The sequence below is a fragment of the Carcharhinus amblyrhynchos genome, chromosome 6 (assembly GCF_965287045.1).
Source record: "Carcharhinus amblyrhynchos chromosome 6, sCarAmb.v2.hapA, whole genome shotgun sequence".
NCBI lineage: Eukaryota > Metazoa > Chordata > Chondrichthyes > Carcharhiniformes > Carcharhinidae > Carcharhinus > Carcharhinus amblyrhynchos.
This window is the reverse complement of record NC_137329.1, coordinates 76,167,970-76,192,215: the sequence shown is the minus strand read 5'-3', so window position 1 is coordinate 76,192,215 and position 24,246 is coordinate 76,167,970. Positions and strand designations below refer to the sequence as shown.

General features: G+C 44.0%; 1 protein-coding gene across 4 annotated transcripts in view; it reads right to left on the bottom strand.

Moving 5' to 3' along the window:
- Positions 1 to 24,246, bottom strand: part of cntn1b (contactin 1b) — a 683,679-nt gene that overhangs the window by 316,938 nt on the left and 342,495 nt on the right. For all 4 annotated transcript variants that reach the window (XM_080190723.1, XM_080190722.1, XM_080190724.1 and 1 more), the window contains 2 exons: positions 18,401 to 18,528; positions 11,352 to 11,527 (listed from right to left, as the gene is read on the bottom strand). In XM_080190723.1, coding sequence (XP_080046849.1) covers positions 11,352 to 11,527; positions 18,401 to 18,528 — 304 coding nt within the window. The remainder of the gene's footprint in view (positions 1 to 11,351; positions 11,528 to 18,400; positions 18,529 to 24,246) is intronic.

The window sequence follows — 24,246 nt, the reverse complement described above, 5'->3', positions numbered from 1 at the left end:
GAACCAAACAGGCATCGCAGTGTGGCGACTAGGAGATTTTCACAGTAATTTATTTGCAGTGTTGTAAGCCTATTTGCGACACTAATAAATAAGCTTTAAACTTTCACTACATTTATGCCAAAAAATAAAGATGTGGGGGGTGGGGGGGAGGCGATTCTCCCATTACTCTCAATTTTTTTGGAGTTTTTTTGGGAGGTTCCAGTAGCGTCCGATACCCAGAATCTTTGCTAGGCATCCTGGCCCGCTAGTGTCTCCCAGCGCCTGGTTTCCAGCACCGTCAACTCCATGCCAGGCACTGGCAGGGAGATGCATAAATTATGGTAATACTCATTACCATATATTTTAAATGCTATGAGCGGGCCTGGAAACCGAAGTCTCTAAGCCCACTAGCCTCTGCCACCCCGCCAGCAGTATTTCACTCCAGCAGGATTAACAGTAGCTCCTCACTTTCGGGAGTTAGTGGCCTGACCCTGCTGGAGTGAATAAGGGACAATTGTTTTTCACACAAATTTGACACTTCAAAATGTTTTGGGAGAATTCCCAGCCGTGCTATCTGCCTTCTTAGGGGTGCTGCTTTCCTCAGTTGACAGTTATTGACAATTTGCCTCCACTCCATTACATTTGGTTCAATCCTTGCGACTGTGATACTTAGACAATGCGGTGAAACACACACAACAAATGGAGGAATGTGCTCAGGCTGTCTTGTGAAAATGCTGATATGTAATCAGCATTGCCACGTCCAAAGCTATGAATAATGAAAATTTCAATGTACCATTCAGGTGGCAAGCTAATCGTTCTGACTATGCTATTAATGGAATGCAACATCACCAAGAAGGCAACTCAGTACAGACATCTTGTCACTTATTACTGGCCCATCCACACCGTAAACATATCATCGGCTCCTGGCTTCCCTCTACTGGTTGTTGTGAAAGATCGCATTTTCGGAGGTCATGAAGATATGGAAAGTGTCATGGATTGGAAATGACACACTATTCCTGGGTCAAAATTCTAGGACTCCCTCCCCTACAGCATTTAATAAATATCTTCATCACACAGACTGCAGGGGTCCAAGAGGGCAGCTCACCACCACCTTTTCAGGGGCACCTAGGGATAGGCAATAAACACCAGCACTTTTGGCAACATCCACACTCTGGAAATTAGTAAATTAATAATTGCCTCAATTGGAGTAAAGTTATTAATCCTGTACTCCCAGCAACAAGGTACATCCAGGGAGTTGGAACGTTCCGCACTATAACAGTGGTTGTGTCTACTTTGACCTCTAGTGCAGAACTTTCTGAACAGATTCCCAGAACAGTCCGAAGTTGTGTCTAAGCAATCACCAATATGGCTTTAGGTACAAAGAAACAGCGCCATCTGCTGGGCTCTGACTGAGTGAACAAATTTGACACTGTAAATTCCTAGCAGTGTGGAGAATGTGGGGGCTGATGTTCCAGCCAAAGGGAGAGTGAGGTTTTACTTTTTTTAAATCCAGTGTTTTTCCAATGGAAAATAAAGAACGTGAATTTATGTAGCATCTTGCACAACATCAGAATGCCCCAAGGTGCTTTACAGCCAATTTGGTGCTTTTCCTAAAAGGAGCGGGTGTTGTCATAAGAACATAAGAAATAGGAGCAGGAGTAGGCCATCTAGCCCCTCGAACATGCCCCGCCATTCAATAAGATCATGGCTGATCTGTCGTGGCTCAGTTCCACATTCCCGCCCTCTCCCCATAACCCTTAATCCCCTTGCCTATCAAAAACCTATCAACCCGCGTCTTAAAAATATTGAGCGAGGCAGCCTCCACCACTTCAACGGGCAGAGAATTCCAAAGATTCACCACCCTTTGAGTGAAGAAGTTCCTCCTCAACTCCGTTATAAACCGCTCCCCCTTTATCCTGAGGCTGTGCCCTCTAGTCCTACTGTCCTTTCTGAGCGGGAAGAGCCTCTCCACCTCTATCCTATCTATCCCATTCAACATCTTATACGTCTCAATGAGATCTCCCCTCATTCTTCTAAACTCTAACGAGTACAAGCCTAGTTTATTCAGCCTCTCCTCATAGCTCAATCCCCTCAACTCCGGAGTTCAATCCCCTCAACTCCGGGGAGTCATGTAGTGTTTCTAAAGAGACCTGGGTTTAATTGAATTGAAGTTCCTCTAAAAGGTAACACTCTAAGTAAAGAGCCAAACATGAACATGGACTATGCGCTGGAAAGTGGGATTTGAATAGATAGGTGTTTGATGGCCAGCACAGACCTGATAGACTGAAGGGTCTCTTTCTGTGCTGTAAAGCTCTAGTACTCAATGGGAGGAATTTTACCGTCCGACCCGCCATGGGAATCGAGGCAGGCGGGGGATGAACCAGGCAAAGGTCCATTGAGCTTGGCTAGGAGTTTCTGGTTTTGGGGCTAACATGGCCAGAAATCCTGTCCTATGAGGTGTCTTTGACATATACCCAATGAAGGCAAAGTAACAGCAGAGTAAATGGGAAGGAGACACAAGTGAGAGAGACTAAAAAAGGTCATTGGACCAAATGTTTGTAAGCACCAGATTCAAAACAGAGGTGTTGATTATTCCATTACAGTGAATGAAAAATTAATCTGAAGGGAGGCACAGTAGTTAGCACTGCTCCAGGGATTTGGGTTGGATTCCTGGCTTGGGTCACTGTCCGTGTGGAGTTTGCACATTCTCCCCGAGTCTGCGCGGGTTTCCTCTGGGTGCTCTGGATTCCTCCCACAGTCCAAAGATGTGCAGGTTAGGTCGATTAGCCATGCTAAATTTGCTGTTTAGTGTCCTGAGATACGTAGGTTAGAGGGATTAGTGGGTAAAATATGCAGGGTTATGGGGGTGGGGCCTAGGTGGGATTGTAGTTGGTGCAGACTCGATGGGCCAAATGGCCTCTTTTTGCACTGTAAGGATTCTGTGAAGTCAACTACAGAAAGCTGGAATCTTCTGATATACAATTCATTGAGTACGTGTGTGTTTGTGTGTAAAAGGGTGTGTGAAGTCTGTGTGTGTGTATGTCCAGTAAAAAGTCTGACAACACCAGGTTTGTATGTGCCAGAGCATGAGAGAGAGAGAACATGAGTTGTCTTTATTCTTTCACAGATTGGGTGCCACTGGTGAGGCCAGCATTTATTGCCCTTCCCTAACTGCCCCGAGGAGGCGACAACTGCCCTTTAGAACTGCCACAGTCCATTTCCAGATTGGAAAGCAGCAAATGTGACGTCGTTGTTTAAAAAAGGAGGTAGACAAAAGGTGGGTAACTATAGGCTGGTTAGCTTAACTTCTGTAGTAGGGAAAATGCTTGAATCTATCATCAAGGAAGAAATAGCGAGACATCTGATATGAATTGTCCATTGGAAAGACGCAGCATAGGTTCATGAAGGGCAGGTCACGACTGACTAATGTGGTGGAATTCTTTGAGAACATTACACGCGCACTGGACAATGGGGAACCTGTGGATGTAGTGTATCTGGATTTCCAGAAGGCATTTGACAAGGTGTTGTACCAAAGGCTGCTGCATAAGATAAAGGTGCATAGTCTTATGGGTAATGTATTAGAATGGATAGAGGATTAGTTACTAACGGAAAGCAAAAAGTGGAGATATATTGGTGTTTTTCTGGTTGGCGATAAGTGACTAGTGGTGTGCCTCAGGATCAGAGGTGGGATCGCCATTGTTTACGATTTACATAGATTATATGGAGTTGGGGACCAAGTGTAGTGTGTCAAAATTTGCAGCCTAAATGAGTGGGCGAGGGTCTGGCAGATGGAGCACAATGTTGGTAAATGTGAGGTCATCCATTTTGATAGGAACAACAACAAAATGGACTATTATTTAAATGATAAAAAATTGCAGCATGCTGCTGTGCAGAGGGACCTGGGTGGCTTTACACATGAATCACAAAAAGTTGGTTTGCAGGGCAGCAGGTAATTAAGAAGGCAAATGGAATTTTGTTCTTCACTGCAAGGGGGAAGGAGTTTAAAAACAGCAAGGTAATGTTGCAGCTGTCTAACGTGCTGGTGAGGACACATCTGGAGTACTGTGGACAGTTTTGGTCTCCTTATTTGAGAAAGAATATACTGGCACTGGAGGGGATGCAGAGGAGATTCACGAGGTTGATTCTGAAGTTGAGAGGTTTGGCTTATGAGGAGAGACTGAGTAGACTGGGACTATATTCACCGGCATTCAGAAGAATAAGGGGCGATCTTATAGAAACATGGAAGATTATGACGGAAATAGACAAGATAGAAACAGGGAAGTTGTTTTCACTGGCAAGTAAAACTACTGCTCGGGGGCATGGTCTCAAAATAAGGGGGACCAGATTTAGGACTGAATTGAGGAGGAACTTCTTCACACAAAGGATTGTGAATCTGTGGAATTTCCTGTCCAGTGACGCAGTTGAGGCTATCTCATTGAATGTTTTTAAGTAAGGATAGATAAATTTTTGAACAGTAAAGAAATTAAGGGTTATGGTGAGTAGGTGAACAAGTGGAGCTGAGTCCACAAAAAGATCAACCATGATCTTATTGAATGGCGGAGCAGACCCAAGGGGCCAGATGCTGCTTTTCTCACAGGACTTCCAGGATTTTGACCCAGTGACAGTGAAGGAATGCCAGTGTAGTTCCAAGTCAGGATGGCATGTGGCTTGAAGGGGAACTTATATGTGGTGGTATTTTGAAACATCTGCTGCCTTTGACCTTCCTGATAGTAAAGGTTGTGGATTTGGAAAATGCTGTTGAAGAAATGGAAATGTTGGTGAGCTGCCTTCTTGAATCACTGCAGCCCACATGGTGTAAGTACACCCATGGTCCTGCTAAAGAGGGAGTTCCAGGATTTTGACTCAGTGACAGTGATTGTGTGTGGCTGTGTGTGTGCATGAGTGTGCCCCAGAAGGAAGAAACAGTTTGGATCAGTATTCTTGTATCCCTGTTTTACTATTTTTTCCTTCTCAGATACCAAGCCTTGGTCTGTTTGGCCTCATTTCCAATGAGCTAGCAATTGAAAGAAAGTTATGGTATTATGTTCTTGTCAAATCTAAATTAAACTAAATGACGCTAGTGTTAAACTGCCAAGGGGTAGAAACCGAGCAAAGAGATTTACTCATGAGCAAGCTCTGTTTGAAGCCAAACATGGGGGCAAGGTTGATGCTTCAAAAATGGATGCCAAATGCCCCTCATTATCTGCAGGACCAACCATTTGCTGTGACTCCGATCAACCCAATTTCTCTACTTCTGGGACTTGTCACACAAGCCTGAGGAAGCAGTTAGGTGGCACTGCAGTTACTGAGGGAGCAGAACTTAGAAATGGTTGTGGATGCAAGGCTGGGTGCAGATGTACTTTGCAAACAGCGCTCAGGATGGTGTGTGTGTGTCAGTCTTCCAGAGCCTCCAGAACATGCCACAATATTCAAAGCGAGGGTGCAGGAAGGCGGGGGAAAGCCGGCAACATGTCTCCAATTAACTTAATCTTGTTAATGGGTTGGAGAGGAAGGAGTCAGAGGTTTCCAAAGTGGCGAATGTGAAGACGGAGTGGTTTGATGCATGCCTACTGGGAGCACCATGGGGACACACAAGGTGATGTTGTTGCTAAAGAGAAAGTGATATTGAAACTGAGGTGCTCAAATGGTTGCTTAAAGTTGGCACCATGGGTCAAATACCCTATGATAGGTCATGTGGCCACTTGTCTGTTCAACAATGTTGTTCAACATTGTACTCGGCAAACAGGGATATCGCTTCCTGGATTTGGCTGCAATTTCGGGACTCAATTCATGTTCTTTGCGGAATTCCCGAGAGAAAACATGAAATTAGACTTCATCTTCCTGCTTCACTGGTTGGTAGGCCATTTATGAATACATTCCCCTGACTTTTCCCAGCTGACACAAAAGAAAGGAGAAGGAAAAAGGGATGGCAACATCTAAGAAAGGACAGTACGCTTACAACCTACACAGTACAAACAGGGTTCCTTGAAGCTACTTAGGCATGTTGGTGACTGCTCCTTTAAGAAGTGCTAAGGTGCTGCGGGTAAGGGAGGGAGGGGGTGCGGTGATAGAATGAAGGCAAGAATCATAAGTTGCTTTGCAAAGAAGCATTTCTGTAACAACAAGCTCTGTATGGATTCTTTTTCAAACGGTGGTCAAACAGAGAGCTGCAGCGGGTGGGGGGGGGTGTTAAACCAATGGATGATGGAGCTACATCTTAAGGAAATCTTCAGCTGACACACAAACTGTAAGAATACTGGTGAAATTAAAGATGAGAAGATCATCCAGCACATGAACTCCTCCGTAATAAAATCATTTTTCTCTATGAATCAGTGTTTAATGACTTGATTACCTTAAAAGAACATTCTAGATGTCTGTCAATGGAAAGTATTGGAGTTTATCCTGGTATTTGTTCTAAGTTACTATTCATTAATTTCAATTTCGGCCACCAAGTCTAGTTTCTTACCGGTTCCATTCAAACATTTTGCTGAGGTTCCACTCAGCTACAGCCTACTGTATTCACCTCCTCACAAGCCAACACTGAACGTAGTGAGATATGAATTCTGGTGCCTAAAAGTAAACTTGCAGAATTGGCAAATAATCAGCAAATGAACTTTAACACCGATAAGTGTGTGGTTATTAAACTTCCATAAACAAAATAAATCATATACAACTTGTAAAATTAGAATCTAACGGGGTTAAGGAGCAAAGAGGTCTGGGAGCACTATTACGCAAATGATTAGAAATTGAGAGGCAGATTAATGTTGGAATTTTTAAAAAAGAACAAGCCATGCATTCAGATTTATTTCCAGGAGGGATAGAATTTTAAAGTAGGAAGTTGTACTAAAACATGCAACACACTTTAATTAGAACATATTTGGAGGCCTGTTCCGGTCGCCATATTATACAAAATATATGGAAGTACTGGAGACTGAAAATGTGAGGTTGTATGTATCAGGAAAGGATAAACAAGCCAGGTCACTTTTCTCTCAAGGGGAGATCTAATCGCCATGTTTTAAATTATGTAAGGTTTTCACAGACACAGACACAAGAGGCCATCAAATTAAAATAGTCACCAAGAGATGAATTTGTGATAAAGGTAAGCTATCTCTTCTTTCCTTCTTGACCTGTCTGCAGATTTGACACAGCTGACAATGCTACCTTCCACCATCACCTCTCTCCACTGTCACCCAGCTATGTGGGACTGCACCCACCTGGTTCCATGCTTATCTAAGCATAGCTCAAGAATCACCTTCAATGCTTCCACACCATTATCTCTTGGTCCCCTCCTATTTTGCATAAACATGCTGCCCTTGGCAGCAGTGTCCAAAAGCACAGACTTATTTGCCACATGCACCCAGTTCTACCTCAGCATCAACTCTTGAATCCACTGCTGTCTCCCAATGGTCTGGCTGCTTGTTCAACATGAGCACAAAATTCCCGACCAAACAGTATTTTGATATTAAAATCCTTGTTTTCACATCCATATCTCCAGCCCCTCAACGGTCCTCTGGTGGCCGGGCCTTCAGGAGCCTAGGCCCCAAGCTCTGGAATACCCCTCACCCTATAACTGTCTTTCCTACAAGTTACTACCTTTTATTCTTTTTACTTTGTTTTTATTCATTCGTGGACATGGGCATTGCTGGCTGGGCCAGCATTTATTGCCCATCTCTAGTTGCCCTTGAAGGGCAGTTGACAATCAACCACATTGGTGTGGGTCTATGGGCCAGGCCAGATAGGTGCGCCAGGTGATAGATTTCCTTCTCTAAAGGACATTAGTGAACCAGATGGGATTTTCTGACAATGGTTTCATGCTCATCAGTAGATTCTTAATTCCAGATTTTATTTACTGAATTCAAATTCGACCATCTGCCATGGTGGGATTCAAACCCGGGTCCCAGAACATGAGCTGAGTTTTTGGATCAGTAGTCTAGCCATAATACAACTAGGCCATCAGCTCACTCGTTTTTGGGCAAGTCTTTGGTCATCTGCTCTAATATTTTCTTATGTGATTTGGCGTCAAACGTTGCCTTATAGTTGTGCTGGTGAAGCGCCTTCAGATGTTTTATCACAAGAAGTTATTGCTGATATTACTGGTGGCACCTACAAATCTTCTGTTTGTGTTTTTTTTTTAACATAATGACTAGGAATCTGCCAGGTCACTGTCAGCTCCTATATGTTTCATATATGGGTAAGGAAACCAAACTGCAATACACTGTCAGAGGAATGCAGATCTCAATTATTATGTCAAAGGTATTAAAGGATATGGACCAAAGGCAGGTATATGGAGTTAGGCCACAGATCAGCCATGATCTAGCTGAATGGCAGAATAAGTTCAATGGGTTGAATGACCCACTCCTGTTCTTAGATAAAGAGAAATCACGGATCTGGGTTTTGATTTTAAACACAACTGTTCTCAGATTCACCATCAGCATGTTTCCTTTCACCTTTTGTGTCCTATGGTTTATTCACTGATGGCCGTGCTCACTCATGGGAAATAAGCTGGCTTTCAGCAAAGATGGTTTTGTGTGGAGTGGACAATGATCAACAGTAAACATATTGGACTCTTCCAAGCTCTTGCTGTCATCTCACTACCACCATTTCTCCTCTCTTAACCCAGGTTACTGTGAGAGAGCAGGAACCCCGTCACTTAAATTTATCCCACAATTATTTCCAAAACTTATTTGCGGGGTTCAGGAAAGGGTAAATAAACATACATTAAAAAAAGCACAAATCAGCAGAAGAAGACGAGAGCAAATGGGTGCAATTGTAGGCATGATGTGCGTTTGTTGACATGCTACATTTTATGGTGATTAAAAACACACCCACTGAGGTAGAATCCCTGTTTTCTCTCCGTTGAACCTTCCCTCACCTGTATATATTGCCAAAAGCTTCGCAGTGATGCCAGAACCGCCATGGAATGGATTCATTCCCCAGCACTGCGGAACTTGGGACATTCACCAATCCCTGGTACATCCCTCATCCACCACAGCCACTCATCATGCTTTCCAAACCCCTGGCTTCTGTTCCATGGCAGAGCCAAATCGAAGGGCCCTGTTCATGGTGCCAAGCTCTAGGACCCTCTGCCAATCCCACAGCCACTCTGAGAGCCAGGAGTATGCCTGTAAAAGGAATGATGGCCTTAAAGGGGCAGGTTTAGCAGACTAGTCAGTCTTTTGAATGTTCGGAGGCCTGCTTCAGATAGCTCCATGCAACAGCTGAATATACATATCCCATCACATGATATGATTGGTCTTATTGAGTGTATACAACAAAATACTATGAGTAATAAGGAAGGGAGCTAGTTTCAGACAGGATGGAGGGAACCATGTAGCACAGGCACAGTGAATAAACTAAATTACGAAAGCATAATCCCCACACCAATTAATCCCACATAAAGGATTTTCTTCCCCTATGTTGGCAGGGATCAGACTCAGTTCCCCTTGTGACTGGCCACATAGTTCACCAGTAACACAATGCCCACTAGTCAATGTGGAAACGGAAACCCATTGATAGAACCAGCTGTAAGATGCTAGTTACAGCTACTAGCACCTGTCTGGCAGCTGCCTGACTGGAATATTATAGCAAGATCTCCTTCAGAGGCATCACAGTGCTGCTTTCAAAGAGTAATTCCTGCTAAAAACTGGGACTTGCATCTCTTTGGAGACCCATTGACAGCTAGAATGATCTTTGCTGAAGACATACATGGCAGTAGCACCTCATCTCTTGATGTAAAGAATCGGACCCTGATATGTGTTGCAATGGACCAAGTGTTTTCTTTTCAAGGCTGCAACAAGCACAGGAACAGAAGGGCAACCCAGTGCTATTTTTAAAGGATTTAACTCCCTGCAGCTTCACAAACCTGCCTCCCTTGCTTGGGAAAAATCCCATGGTTATCCATCCAAAGCAACAGAAACAGCAGTGGGCACAACGAAAGTGACTGTATACAAACATGTGGAAGAGGTACAAATAGGACCAAATGTTCATGACAAAAGGAAACAAAGCAGTTAATGGCCACAAAACCATTTCTCATTCAATTCATGTGAGCATATGAACATAGGAAGGAAAACAGGAGTTGATTCACAAAGTTTGATCAAAACACACAATGGTGTGCAGACTATCCTGACTATCTCAGTAGCCATGCATTTTTTCTGGATCAGGCAACTTAAAAAAGACAGGAAACGTATTCTAAGGCAAATATGGAATGAAGAAAGTTTTGAAATTCTTTCTCCAATTCCTTCAGGCAGTCACAATCAGTCCAGTTGACATTGACGAGGGGAACATTAAATCCTAATTGTGATTACTCAAACATTGACGTAAGAACATAAGAACATAAGAAATAGGAACAGGAGTAGGCCATCTAGCCCTTCGAGCCTGCCCCGCCATTCAATAAGATCATGGCTGATCTGAAGTGGCTCAGTTCCACTTTCCCGCTTTCTCCCCATAACCCTTAATCCCCTTGCCTACCAAAAACCTATCTACCCGCGTCTTAAATATGTTTAGCGAGGAAGCCTCAACCACTTCAACGGGCAGAGAATTCCAGAGATTCACCACCCTTTGAATGAAGAAGTTCCTCCTCAACTCTGTTCTAAACTGCCCCCGCCCCCTTATCTTGAGGCTGTGCCCTCTAGTCCTGCTGTCCTTTCTGAGCAGGAAGAAACTCTCCACCTCTACCCTATCCATCCCTTTCACCATCTTGTACGTCTCAATGAGATCTCCCCTCATTCTTCTAAACTCTAACGAGTACAAGCCCAGTTTATTCAGCCTCTCCTCATAGCTCAACCCCCTCAACTCCGGTATCAGCCTAGTAAACTGCCTCTGCACTCCCTCCAAGGCCAAAATATCCTTGCGTAAGTACGGCGACCAAAACTGCACACAGTACTCCAGCTGCGGCCTCACCAATGCCCTATACAGCCGCAGCAAGACCTCCCTACTTTTATATTCAATCCCCCTCGCTATGAAGGCCAGCATCCCATTTGCCTTCCTGACCACCTGCTGCACCTGCAGGCTGGGTTTTTGTGACTCATGCACAAGGACCCCGAGGTCCCTCTGCACCGTAGCATGCTGCAGTTTTTCGCCCTGTAAGTAGTAGTCCTTCCTACCATTATTCCTACCAAAGTGGATAACCTCACACTTGCCAACATTGTATTCCAACTGCCAGGTCCTCGCCCACTCGCTCAGCCTATCTAGATCCTTCTGCAGACTTTCCACACCCTCCGCACAATTTGCCGTTCCACCAATCTTTGTGTCATATTCTGGATGGAAAGTAATTGATCTGATCTTCAATTACAGTTCAAACATGTGATGAGAATGTTGTTCAAATGCAGAATTCAGGTCTGCATTAGCCACGGGCGTTCTTTCTGGTCACTCACCAGTACATTGCGATCCATGTAGTCTTTCTCTTTCTCAAAGTCAATAGGGTAGCCATTGGTTGACCAGACAAACGTAAGGTCCAATGTGGGATCGTGAGATGCATGGCACTCCATGGTGCCATTTTCGCCCATGGTGATATCGATGTTTGATGGTTCAAGGGTGATTTTGGTGGGCTCTGAAATGACAGAGGAATCAAATCATATTTACAACATCTCAACATCTTGAAAACCCTTTCATCTGGCAGCCAAAACAAGATGTGAAAGTGCAATCAAGGCGCGACTTGATATACACTCTAGCTATGACTGTAACACTACATTCTGCACCCTCTCCTTTCCTTCTCTATGTCCAGTATGCTTCGTATAGCGTGCAAGAAACAATACTGTTCATTGTATACTAATAATAAATCAAATCAAAATCAAATCAAATCAAAATCAAATCAAATCAAATCAAATCAAAATCAAATCAAAATCAAATAAAAGTAACATGGGCAACATTAACTTCTGGATTCGGAAGTCATACAAAACCGCAAGGTCCCAAGCTGTGTTTAAAGAGGGACATAGCACTGATCCTCAGCATCCCTGTCACAGGTTTATGAGAGAAATAATTTAAAAATATTTGCTGGGACAGACTAAGTCAGAGCGATAGGTTAACGAACAGACTAATGTTTGTATAACAAAAACACTTCATTGGTAGTCGATTGTATTTGAAGAGCAGTCCATGCCAATATAGAAGTCAATTGGAGCACAGTAAGGTCCCATAAACTGAATGAACAACTACTTAAACTGCGTATTTTTTAGTGTTTCTGTGTATCTTCACAGTGCATGGTACAGTTTTAGTTGGAGATGGTGCATTTGGTCACTGCCTTTGTTCCCTTCGACATGGCGTGTTTGACCGGTTCCCTGGGCAGCAGCAGGCGCATGGTGCTGTGCTGCACTGCTTATAATGGGCCAGATGGGAAGCCTCACCTGTGATGCACTTGAAGATGTCATTTTAAAACACCATAGCGGGGAGCTGTCGTGGTAATCTATCAGAGAATCAAACCTCAATTCCCCTGAGTGACTAGGCAGAAACATTAACAAGGAGCTACCTTGTTTTGCTGTTTTTCCATGTTTATGGTTGATGGAGAAATATACTGGAAAAAATCTAGAATACTGGGAAAACTCCCAGCTCTTGAAATAATGCCCCAGGATATTTTTACATCAATCAGATAGACAGGCAGGGCTTCAATTGCATGTCTCATCTAAAAGATGAAGAAGTGTGTACCAGGCAAGGCCCAGGTTATCCTCTTCAGAGAGGCTGTCCTTGAGTAAATACATTCTGTGAGGTGTAGACGGAGAAAGAATAACTACAAGAATGAGTGTAACACCAGTAATGGCAATATTGACTTTAAAGAGCAGGTGTAACAGAGTTAAGCATGCTAGGATTTTTGGCCAAGATATAAATAAAAACAAAGGCATGCTGCAGAGTTACTGTGAGCCATGACCTGGTCTGAGAGATGTGATCTGAAGTTTCCTGTGTTGACCAAATATGGGTAGCTGTCCAGCTGGAGCTAGACTCTGTGGCAACAAAATTTGGGTGAAAGCAATGTAAGCTACGTGCTATCCGAACTAAGCATTATAGAGTCGTTTACAAGTAATTCCATGGGCTATTCGAGCAATGTGATCAGTTTCCGGTTACCCCAATTGGCTAGGTGCAAGAGAACTTCCAGAAAAAGTTGAAACAATTTGTGGATAAGAGAGGTGTGCAGTCCTTTGTCTCCAGCGATAACTATAGAGATCAACTTTCACAAGGACAGAGAAGATCACGAGGATAGATTGTACAGCGGGAACAGACCTGGTCATTTTGTTCTAATCTGGGCAGCATCTATTTTCAGAATTAGAGCTAATGTTCAGTTAAGAGTTACTGCTAGTGAAGAGTTAATGTTCAGTTGAGAGTTAAAGTTCCATCAAAGGGTTGCAACTGAGTTTGGTACCTAAAGCGTTAAATAAAACAAGATTGTTAAGAGAATAAAGAGTCGACTCCTGTCATTGTTGTCACATTAAACTGGAACGCTTGGAAAGGGTTTGAATTTGTAGCTGAATCATAGAGGCAAGGTGGTTTATCTCAACATCTATTGCTCAAGTGGAAGATCATGAACCCCATTGTAGGTGTTAAGATCTAAATGTAGGGTTTACAGATAAACTCCCTCCTCTTCATTGCCTTTTGTAATATTAGCATTGCGTCCAATTCATGGCACCATGACTTCAAGAAGAATATGATGACATGAGAGCTGATACAGAAAAGATTCAGGAGAATGCTTCTAGGGATAAAAAACTTCAGTTACGCAGGCAGATCAGAGAAGTTTGGGCTGTTGTCCTGGATGGTTAGGATCCGGAATGCACAGTCTAAGAGTGTGGTGGAACCAGATTCCTCCTGGCTTTCACAAATCAGGGCTGTGGAGAAAAGACAGGGGAATGGCATTTGGTGAGTTGCTCTTGCAGAGAGCAGCCACGGACACATGGGGCCTGACAGCATTCTTCAGTGCTAAAACCATAATTTATTTTAACCATTTACTATTAAAGCTAAACCTCTCAGGAATAACAAGAGGTAATTCTCAATGTTTTTACGCCATAAAGTTCACACTTCCTCAAACTAGTTATGCTTGCACTAGCTCCCATTTTATTGGGATTTGACCAGATGCTGGATATGCTGATGTGCTTCTGTGTGATTACATTGCACCAGAAAGTGGCAGGAAGTGAGTTAGGAACTTTAACGCTGTGAATTCCAAAACAACTCAATTGTTACTGGCAAAGAATGGCAGCAGAATAACAACACACATATCATGCTTGCAACATAGAAAAACATGCCAAGGTGCTTCACTGAAGATTGATGCCAAGCCAAGCATAGCCAAGCCAAGCAAATTGTGACAAAACGCCTCAAACAGACAACTTTTAAGTAGGGTATTAATGGAAAAGAGAGAGGACTAGAGAAAGAATCCAGAGCTTGGATTCTAAATGACTGAAGGTTCAGCTGCTAATAGAAGGATAAAGGAAATTGGGCACACACCCCATGATAACACTGGAGGAACGTATAGATGGAGGCGATTACAGAGATAGGAAAAAGGCAAGGCTGTGGAGAGATTTACACACAGAGATGTGAATTTTAAAATCAACGCTTTAGTGACCTAGAGGCCAACATAGGTCAGTGAGCTTCGGGGCGATGAATGAACAGGATTTGATATGTGGGGCATCAGGCAGTTGGGTTAATATTGGATGCTCTTGCTCAATGGCCAATTTCTCACAAGTGGTGCAAACGTCTGGGCACACATCCCATTGCAAACCTCTCACATGGATGCAGTGTAGGAAAACCCTACAATCTGTAGAGAAGACCATTAGTTGTGTTTCTGGAGAGAAGGGGAGAGGAAAGTAATTACAAGCTGGGTAGGTGAGGGGGAAGAGATGGTGAGAGAAAGATCCGCAGAATGTGGTGAAGTTTGGTGGCTGAGGTTAATCTTAGAGAATCATAGAATCCTACAGTGCAGAAAGAGGCCATTCAGTCCATTGAGTCTGGACCAATCACAATCCCACCCAGGCCGTATCTCTATATCACTACATATTTATCCACTAATCCCTCTAACCTATTCATCCCAGGACATGAAAGGGCAATTTAGAATGGCCAATCAACCATCCCGCACATCTTTGGACTGTGGGAGGAAACCCAAGAGGACACAGGGAGAATGTGCAAACTCCACACAGGCAGTGACCTGAGCCAGGATCCGAACCCAGGTCCCTGGAGCTGTGAAGCAGCAGTGCTAACCACTGTACTATTGTGCCGTCCCAGATCTATCAAGGAAGAAAATGCTTGGAGTGAAGAGAGAAACTTTATGAATACAGTGACCATTGATCTGAACATATCATTGATATCACATCTCTCACTTTATCATTTTTTTCTAGAAAGGCTTCACCAATCTGGAACATGAATCTAACTCATTGGCCCAGAACTCCTATTAGTTCATTTTTACTCACTCAGGTTGGGAGCTGCACATTTCCTGTCTTTCATAGAATCCTTTCATTGGAGTACCCAAAGGAAACCCATGAGGAGAAAGTGCAAACTTCACATAGTCACCAAAGACTGGAATTGAACCCAGAACCATGGTGTTGTGAGGCAGCAGTGCTAATCACTATGCCACCATGCCTAATCTACCATTCCATGCCTGGTGAGAAATGTGCAATGCAGCAGCTCCAAATTTCTACCAGTGTAGGGCAGCAGCATTGGGGAAGTGAAGCCACACCCCATAACTGTGTCAGGTAAGTGGGTACGAAGGGACCAAGAAGGATGGTGATAGTCGAGGGGGTCAGGTGATCAATGGAGTTAAGTTGTTGGAGGAGGGTGTCAGGGGGTCAGGAGAGGAGTCATGGGGGTTTGGCATGGGGAGGTGTCAGTATTATGATTACCCAGGAGCTAGAAGTGGTTTGAATTCTTCTGATATTACTTGGGTAATTATCTTGCTCAGAGAGTTAGAGTATCAGCTGGTTCCAGTTCCAGGGTGATTGGCCATTGAAAGTTTAAACTATCCAGACAATTCCTGTACAGTCCTTGTCTCTGGACTTCTCGGGGACACCAGAGAATCTTCTGGCGTACCTCCATTTACAACACCTCCTGCTGTGCGGATGTTCAGGCCAATGTTATTTATTCAGCTATTTACCATTTATATAGATGATCTGGAGGAGGGAACCGAGTGTAGAGTGTCGAAATTTGCTGATGACACCAAGATTGGGGGAACGGCAAATTGTGCGGAGGGTGTGGAGAGTCTGCAGAAGGATCTAGATAGGCTGGGCGAATGGGCCAGGAAATGGCAAATGGAATTTAATGTTGGCAAGTGTGAGGTGGTCCACTTTGGTAGGAAGAATGGTAGGAAGGACTATTACTTACGGGGCGAAAAACTGCAGCAGGCGACGGTGCAGAGGGACCTCGGGGTCCTTGTGCATGAGTCGCAAAAACCCAGCTTGCAGGTGCAGCAGGTGGTCAGGAAGGCAAATGGGATGCTGGCCTTCATAGCGAGGGGGATTGAATATAAAAGTAGGGAGGTCTTGCTGCAGCTGTATAGGGCATTGGTGAGGCCACAGCTGGAGTACTGTGTGCAGTTTTGGGCGCCGCACCTGCGCAAAGATATTTTGGCCTTGGAGGGAGTGCAGAGGAGGTTTACTAGGCTGATACCGGAGTTGAGGGGGTCGAGCTATGAGGAGAGGCTGAATAAACTGGGCTTGTACTCGTTAGAGTTTAGAAGAATGAGGGGAGATCTCATTGAGACGTATAAGATGATGAATGGGATGGATAGGATAGAGGTGGAAAGACTCTTCCCACTCAAAAAAGACAGTAGGACTAGGGGGCACAGCCTCAAGATAAAAGGGGGGCGGTTTACAATGGAGTTGAGGAGGAACTTCTTCACTCAAAGGGTGGTGAATCTCTGGAATTCTCTGCCCGTTGAAGTGGTGGAGGCTGCCTCGCTAAATATTTTTAAGACGCGGGTTGATGGGTTTTTGATAGGAGAGGTGATTAAGGGTTATGGGGAGAGGGCGGGAAAGTGGAACTGAGCAGCGACAGATCAGCCATGATCTTATTGAATGGCGGGGCAGGCTCAAGGGGCTGGATGGCCTACTCCTGCTCCTATTTCTTATGTTCTTATTAATGTTAGAGCACAGGTTGTTCTATGTGAGGTTTTGATTCTCCATTTCACAGGTTCAATACGTGAAGTTGAAGAAATTAATATATTTTCCTAAAGTGATACGTAAAACATACAGAATGTTCTTCTCAGACTGCAACTTGTGCCTTTGCTTCAAGACACTAGGCAAAATGCTCAAGCTTTGGAGATGTTGAATAGAAGAATTTGGAGGCTTGAATGCTAACTTGAGAAATGAACTGTGCAGAAAGTCTTAAAATGAAACATCTAAGAGTTTAACACAGGAATGTAAGATGGTAGAGGAAAAACAGACTTGGGATTTCAGTTTGTTTTTGTTGAAATAAACAAAAGTGGAACGTTAGCCTGGTTAACTGGTGGGTTAGGGTTACAAATATAACAGAGAAGTTTTGTTACTGCTAGTTAGACCATTAATGGAGTGTTGTATATAACTCTGGACACTGCACATTCTATACTGGCAGTAGTACACAGATTCATGAAAAGGTTACGAGAGGTTTCAATGTTTGACTTATGAGAGGTCACATGAATTAGGCTTGTATGCCCTGAAATAAAAAAGGTTAAATGATGATTTGATTGTGCTTTTTTTTTAAAAAGAATTTTGAAAGAATTGATAAGGTGGATAGAGAGAAACATTTTCTGCTATGAGCATGTTTAGTACAATGAAATGTGACTTTCAAATCAAGCCAGGCTATATAGAGGAGAGGTTCTCTTTACCCCATTGGCTTCAGTTTAAACCCTTCAGAGTTCTGCTCCTGAATCACTCCATGAGCTTCAAGGTAGTTTTGCACCACTGAGTTCGTCTTGGAGCTATGTATCAGAAAGTAGCAGATTACCAAAATCTTTTATGTATGAGGGTTGACCCTTATGCCAGTTTGCCCCTTCGTCTGGAAACTGGCACAAAGGCACATTGTGTATCAGCAGATAAGGGAAGAACGAATGTTTCAGGGAAAGATACCGAGCCTTGTTACTGTTTGTGCGGAATGGGGCCGCACAGTGGCACAGTGATTAGCACTGCTACCACGCATTGCCAAGGACCCGGGTTTGATTCCTGGCCTTGGGTCACTGTCTGTGCAGAGTCTGCACGTTCTCCCCATGTCTGCATGGGTTTCTTCCAGGTGCTCCAGTTTCCTCCCACAGTCCAAAAGATGTTCTGGTTAGGTGCATTGGCTATGCTAAATTCTCCTTCAGCGTACCCGAACAGGAGTGTGACGACTGGGGGATTTTCACAGTGGCTTCATTGTAGTGTTAATGTAAGCTTTCTTGTGACATTAATAAATAAACTTTAACAGCAACATTTTTTATTCAAGAGATCCAGGGTCTGGAGTGAAAAATGCCAGTACACTGAGTAAACCCAAAACTTTGTTCCCCTACCTGTCACGGAAAGAGTGCCAGTGCTGTTTGCTCTTCCTCTGTTGTTCTCAGCAAAGCAGGTATAGTTTCCCTCATCAGCCTTAGACAGATCACGAATCTCCAGAGTCCCATTGAACCAAATGGACATCCTAGAATTAATGAAGCATATGACAAGTTACAAAGACAAGACTGTGGAGAATCAATTGCGCAGAAACCATCTACGACAGTGTTTGTACTCTAGGCAAAATTCTCACTCTACATTGTCTGATCCGATCAACATTTTTCCAGTTCTTTCTCTCATTTACCTAAAAGTTTTCCATTAAATGTATCAATTAGAGAGAAAAAAAGTCAAGCATCCCTTCCGGAGATGAAAATGAACCAATCTGTGGAAATTAAGTTTGGGTCAACTTTTACACCAGCCCCTGAAAATGGGCACAGGGGCCATGTGATGAAGTCACGCTCATTCCTTGCAATTTTAGCAGCAAATGTCATGCTACCTGAAAAAGTATGTCATAATAGCTTGCCGTTCCAGTCCCGAATGTCCTGTTGTTGAATGGCTGCCCATCTCAGCAAAGGTTCCAAGATTGTACAAGGCTAGTATGGATTAAAATTAACCTGCACTACTGAACGTCAGTCTGCATTCTTAAAGGGGAGATGTATTCCACTGAGGCAAGTGCTGCAAATGTGAGGGGGAAGACAGAACAACCTAAGAGCAGCAACGAATAATGGTGCAACAAATTCAAAGTTCTCATATCTAATGCTGAAGACTTTGGTACACAAAGTGGACAGAAGCCGTGAGAGTCTCTGCTTAGAGTCTTGGAGGACCTTCTAACAAAGTCTGAGAGATAAAATGAACTGTCAAGGTCAACACCAGCAATACAGCTGGTTACAGTGCTGCAAGTAGTTCTAGGGGATTTTCACACAAGGTAGTTCACACAAGTGGTCAAGGCCAGCAAATTTATTTTCTCCTGGCATGAAACTACTGGCCGCAGTCACAGCTCAACCCAGCACACCGCTTCACTCACCTACCAACAATCTCTATCAATCACATACCTTCATCCCTTCACTGCGCCCTCACACCCTTAGCACTGCTGCAAACCTCACACTCACACAGCTGGCATACTCACCGCCAGCTATTTATTGATGACAGCCAGATCACCCAAATACATGGCACCACTCTCACTAACACATTTCCCTCTCCCTTGCAGGCTAAGATGGTGAAAAGCTTGAGGCACGTAACTGGTGGAGGTCAGACAGCCCAGCATGCCCTCGCCCTTACGGAGCAGATGATGTTTGCCATCATTTGAGCAGTGATCACTAAGGCCAGCGCCAGTGGCAGGGCTAAAACAATTCCTGACGACAGTCAGCTCATTCCTAATCTCCCTAATCTTCCATCTCGTTTTCCACTTCCCTTCACTCTACTCTTTCTTCTGGTAAGCTAGCCGCAGATGTAAGCAGGCACCCTTTGCTTTTTTCCCCACTCTCCTCAACAAATTTCTCCTTTCAGATACAAAAGAATTGCAACCTGCCCAGGCAGTGCTGGAAGTTCAGGAAGACAGTGAAGAAGAAATGCCATCACTCACTCTCTCACTCCCAATCATCACCTCAGAACACACAGAACATAGAACATTACAGCACAAACAGGCCCTTCGGCCCACAAGTTGCACCGATCATATCCATACCTAAGAATTTTTTGGGGAAAATTCCAGCCCTTCTGTTGGGATTTATGAAAAAATTCCATAGTACATCTAGTCTCTGACTATCCAGAGACTGGAAGTTCTGGGCAGTTTAAAAATGACGCGAATAAGATGTGGGGAGAGTACATTCCAAAGGGAAGTAAAGTGGGGTTATGTAAAAAAAATAGTAATATCATAGCCAAGAAGAAGCTAGAGCAAAACTACAATTTAAAATGATGCACACTGCAAGTACTGGGAAGATGAATAGAAGACAAGTATGACAATTATAACCTAAATTCCAGATGGCAGCAGAGAGGAGGGACAAGTATGAAAGAAAAATGGCAGTCAACATTAAAGGGAATAAGTAAAAGGACAGTCAAAGTAAGTGTGGGATCGCTTAGGGTTGAAGGAGGTTTTCTTGCACTTGACAGTACAAAAGGATGGAATTACATTAATATCTTGGATCAGCTTTTACACAAGGTGATAAATTAGAACTGTAGGAGAACCTGAATTGAATGAGCGGAACAGCCATCATAAGTTTTTTTAAAGTTTATTCATTAGTGTCACAAGTAGAATTTACGTTAACATTGCAATGAAGTTACTGTGAAAATCCCCTAGTCACCACACTTTGGCACCTCAGATGCCGATATTGCCCCTGCTTTAGAGACAGCATTGGTGCAAGCTGAGACATGAAGATGAATAACCTGCAGCAAGGGCACCAGATAAGGGTACATTATAACAGAATCCTTACAGTGCAGGAGGAGGCCATTCTGCCCACCGAATCTGCACCAATGCTCCAAAAGAGCATCCCACCCAGGCCTTATTCCTGTAACCTCACATATTTACTCCACTAATCCCCCTAACCTTGGGATACTAAGGGTAATTTAGCTTGCACATCTTTGGACTGTGGGAGGAAATCGGAGCAGCCACAGGAAACCTACGCAGACACTGGGACAACATGCAAACTCCACAAAGACATTCACCAAGGCCAGAATTGAACATAGGTCCTTTGTGCTGTGAGGCAGCATGTTGACTGGGTCCCTGCACTGTGAAGCAATAAGTGCCAGCTTGTTAGAGGGCGAGGCTACATACGAGTTGTACCACTGAGGACTCAGATGAGCACTTAGATAAGAAAGCCCTCAGAAGAAAAATGGAGTACTTGCATGGCGCTCGAAAGCCTGCACTCAATGTCAAGCAGCCTGGAGCAGTCTAACAAGGATTTGACACAGAGCTTGGAGCCAAGTATGGAATTGGTTTATACTCCATAAGAATACCTGCTTGAAGTGGAAATATCAGTCCCTAGCTGAGGCATGGCAGAATGATAGGTTCCTGAATACTCTGGGCGAACATATCTACCAGCTGAGGGCTGTCCCTCACCACCTCGTCATTATCCTTTCAGCCACTTCTCACTCTCCCAACCATGTTGCAAACCAAGGGAGCAAGACAGAACATAGAACATAGAAAAACTGCAGCACAAACAGGCCCTTCAGCCCACAAGTTGCGCCGATCATATCCATACCTACTAGGCTTACCTATAACCCTCAATTCTATTAAGTTCCATGTACTCATCCAGAAGTCTCTTGAAAGACCCTATCGAATTTGCCTCTACCACCATCGACGGCAGCCAATTCCTCCGAGTGAAAAACTTACCCTGATATCTCCTCTGTACCTACTCCCCAGCACCTTAAACCTGTGTCCTCTCGTAGCAAATATTCTAGCCCTTGGAAAAAGCCTCCGAGCATCCACCCAACCTATACCTCTCAACATCTTATACACTTCATCTTATACACCTCTCATCCTTCGTCTCTCTAAGGAGAAAAGACCAAGAAAAGATGAAAAAATGCTAAAACAGAAGTCATGAGGTCAAGATCGCGTCGTCAGTACTTGCCATATTGCCCTCTGCAACAGTCCCTCTGAACTGCCAAACACTTGCACAAATTTAGCAACAAATATGTACCTAATGTGAAATTAATTAAGTTACCATTCAGTAGTGGTAAGGATCCACTTAAGGGATTCCTTACTGTTACTGAACACTTGGTCCTCTGTGTAAAGTTAACAGAGCATTGAACAGCAAAATGGTAGTGCTGCCCTCAACTCAGCAATACATAACCCCCCTGCACCCACATCAACACTCTACTGAAGATGGTGTGCACGCATTCCAGGCACCATTTTGGAGCCAAAATGACAACCATGGTGCCAAAGGTATGAGCACTCAAATTTAAGCCCAAATCTACTCCAACACAACAAAATCAGGTTCATTAAGGATGATGATACCAGTCTATATTGTGTCGCTTCCAGGCTCGAGGTTGGGATGTCAACCCTAGGCTACAATGCCACCCCATGTTTTCATTAGTAGCATCTCTTCCCTTCCTTCTTTCCATCAATTTTTGCTCCTCTGTCTTTCCTGAAACAGGTGGCCCTTGTCTAAAAGGACCCTTGTTCACTCAGATCTGATGTGCATAATCCAAAGAAAACATTGTTTTTGGCAGCTATAACCATGAGCTAGAATGCAGTGCTTTCTGACTGCTGCCTCCACAACTGGATTCCAAGAACACACTGTCCCACTTCAATGCAAAGAGAGACCAGATTAGCAAAAGTATTTTTCCAAAGACATTTTGTGCTGCCTTCATAAAGATATAATGGGGAGATGCCTGATGAAGGAGCAGCGCTCCGAAAGCTTGTGCTTTGTGCTATCGAATAAACCTGTTGGACTCTAACCTGCTGTTGTGAGACTTCTTATTGTACTTCACAAAGATAAGCAGGTCCTGTAAAAGTTTGCAGCAAAATTGGTTAGAGCAGCTGGGCATCAGGAATTCAGCTTCAGCCTGGATTGTGGCATGCTCCAGTCTGGCTTGCGCATGGTTAATGCATTTCACAAGAGAACTGACAGGTCTCTTATATGCAATCAATGTTGACCTTTGGTAAATGCTTCCAGTTTCATTAAAAATCTGTACCATTCACTAAAACTGGTGAGGCTTAACACAGACTTAGAGCAGAGGAGTGGCACCCATTCCCATTTGCAATCTATGGTCAGGCCATACACTTTGATTAATAGTAAATCAACAATGCACACATGCACAACACAGGTGAACACACACATGGCTTACTCGAAGCGTGAAGTTTGTAAACAAGTGGATTCCTGCTTAGTACGTGGTGGTCATGATGTGGAGATTCCAGCACTGGACTGGGGTAAGAAGTAAGAAGTCTCACAACACCAGGTTAAAGTCCAACAGGTTTATTTGGTAACAGCAATTGCCACTGAATGTCAAGGGCAGAAACAAACTCTTTTGTTGGAGCTCTTCATTGTCTGGCACTTGGGTGGCATGAAGGCCACTTGCCACTTATGAGCCCAAGCCTGAATATTACCCAGGTCTTGCTGCATATTGGCATGGATTGCTTCAATATCTGAGGAATCGCCAATAGCACTGTACACCGCACAATCAACAAACATCCCTTCTTCTGACCGTATGTTGGAGGGAAGGTTATTGATGAAGCAGTTGAAAATGGTTGGGCCGAGGACACTACCCTGAGGAACCCCTGCAATGATGTCCTGGCCTTAGATAATTGGCCTCCAACAACAACAACCATCTTTGTGCTAGGTAGAACTCCAACCAGTGGAGAATTTTCTCCCCGAGTCCTATTGACTTCAATTTTGATCGGGTTCCTCGATGTCACACTCGGTCAAATGCTGCCTTGATGTCTAGGACAGCTCACTGCTAGAATTTAGCTCTTTTGTCCATATTTGGATCAAGGCTGCAATGTGGTTAGAAGCTGAGTGGCCTGGCGGAACTGTGCATCAACGAACAGGTTTTCAACCACACACTGGAGCAATAATTGGCCAGGTTGATTTGTCCTCCTTTTTTTGTACAGGATTTCCCTGGGCAATTTTCAACATTGCTGGGTAGATGCCAGCGGTGTACTGAAACAGCTTGACCAGAGGCACAGCAAATTTCTGGAGCACAATGCTCCAGTCCTATCCACAGGATAATTCTGAGGCTCATTACACTTTGCAGTATCCAGTGCCTTCGGCTGTGTCTTGGAATGAATCGAATTGGTTGAAGACTGACATCTATGATGCCGGTCACCTCAGGAGGAGGCCGAGATGGATCACTGACCCAACGTTTCTGGCCAAAGATCGTAGCAAGGGCTTCAGCCTTGTCTGCTGCACTGATATGCTGGGCTCCCCCATCA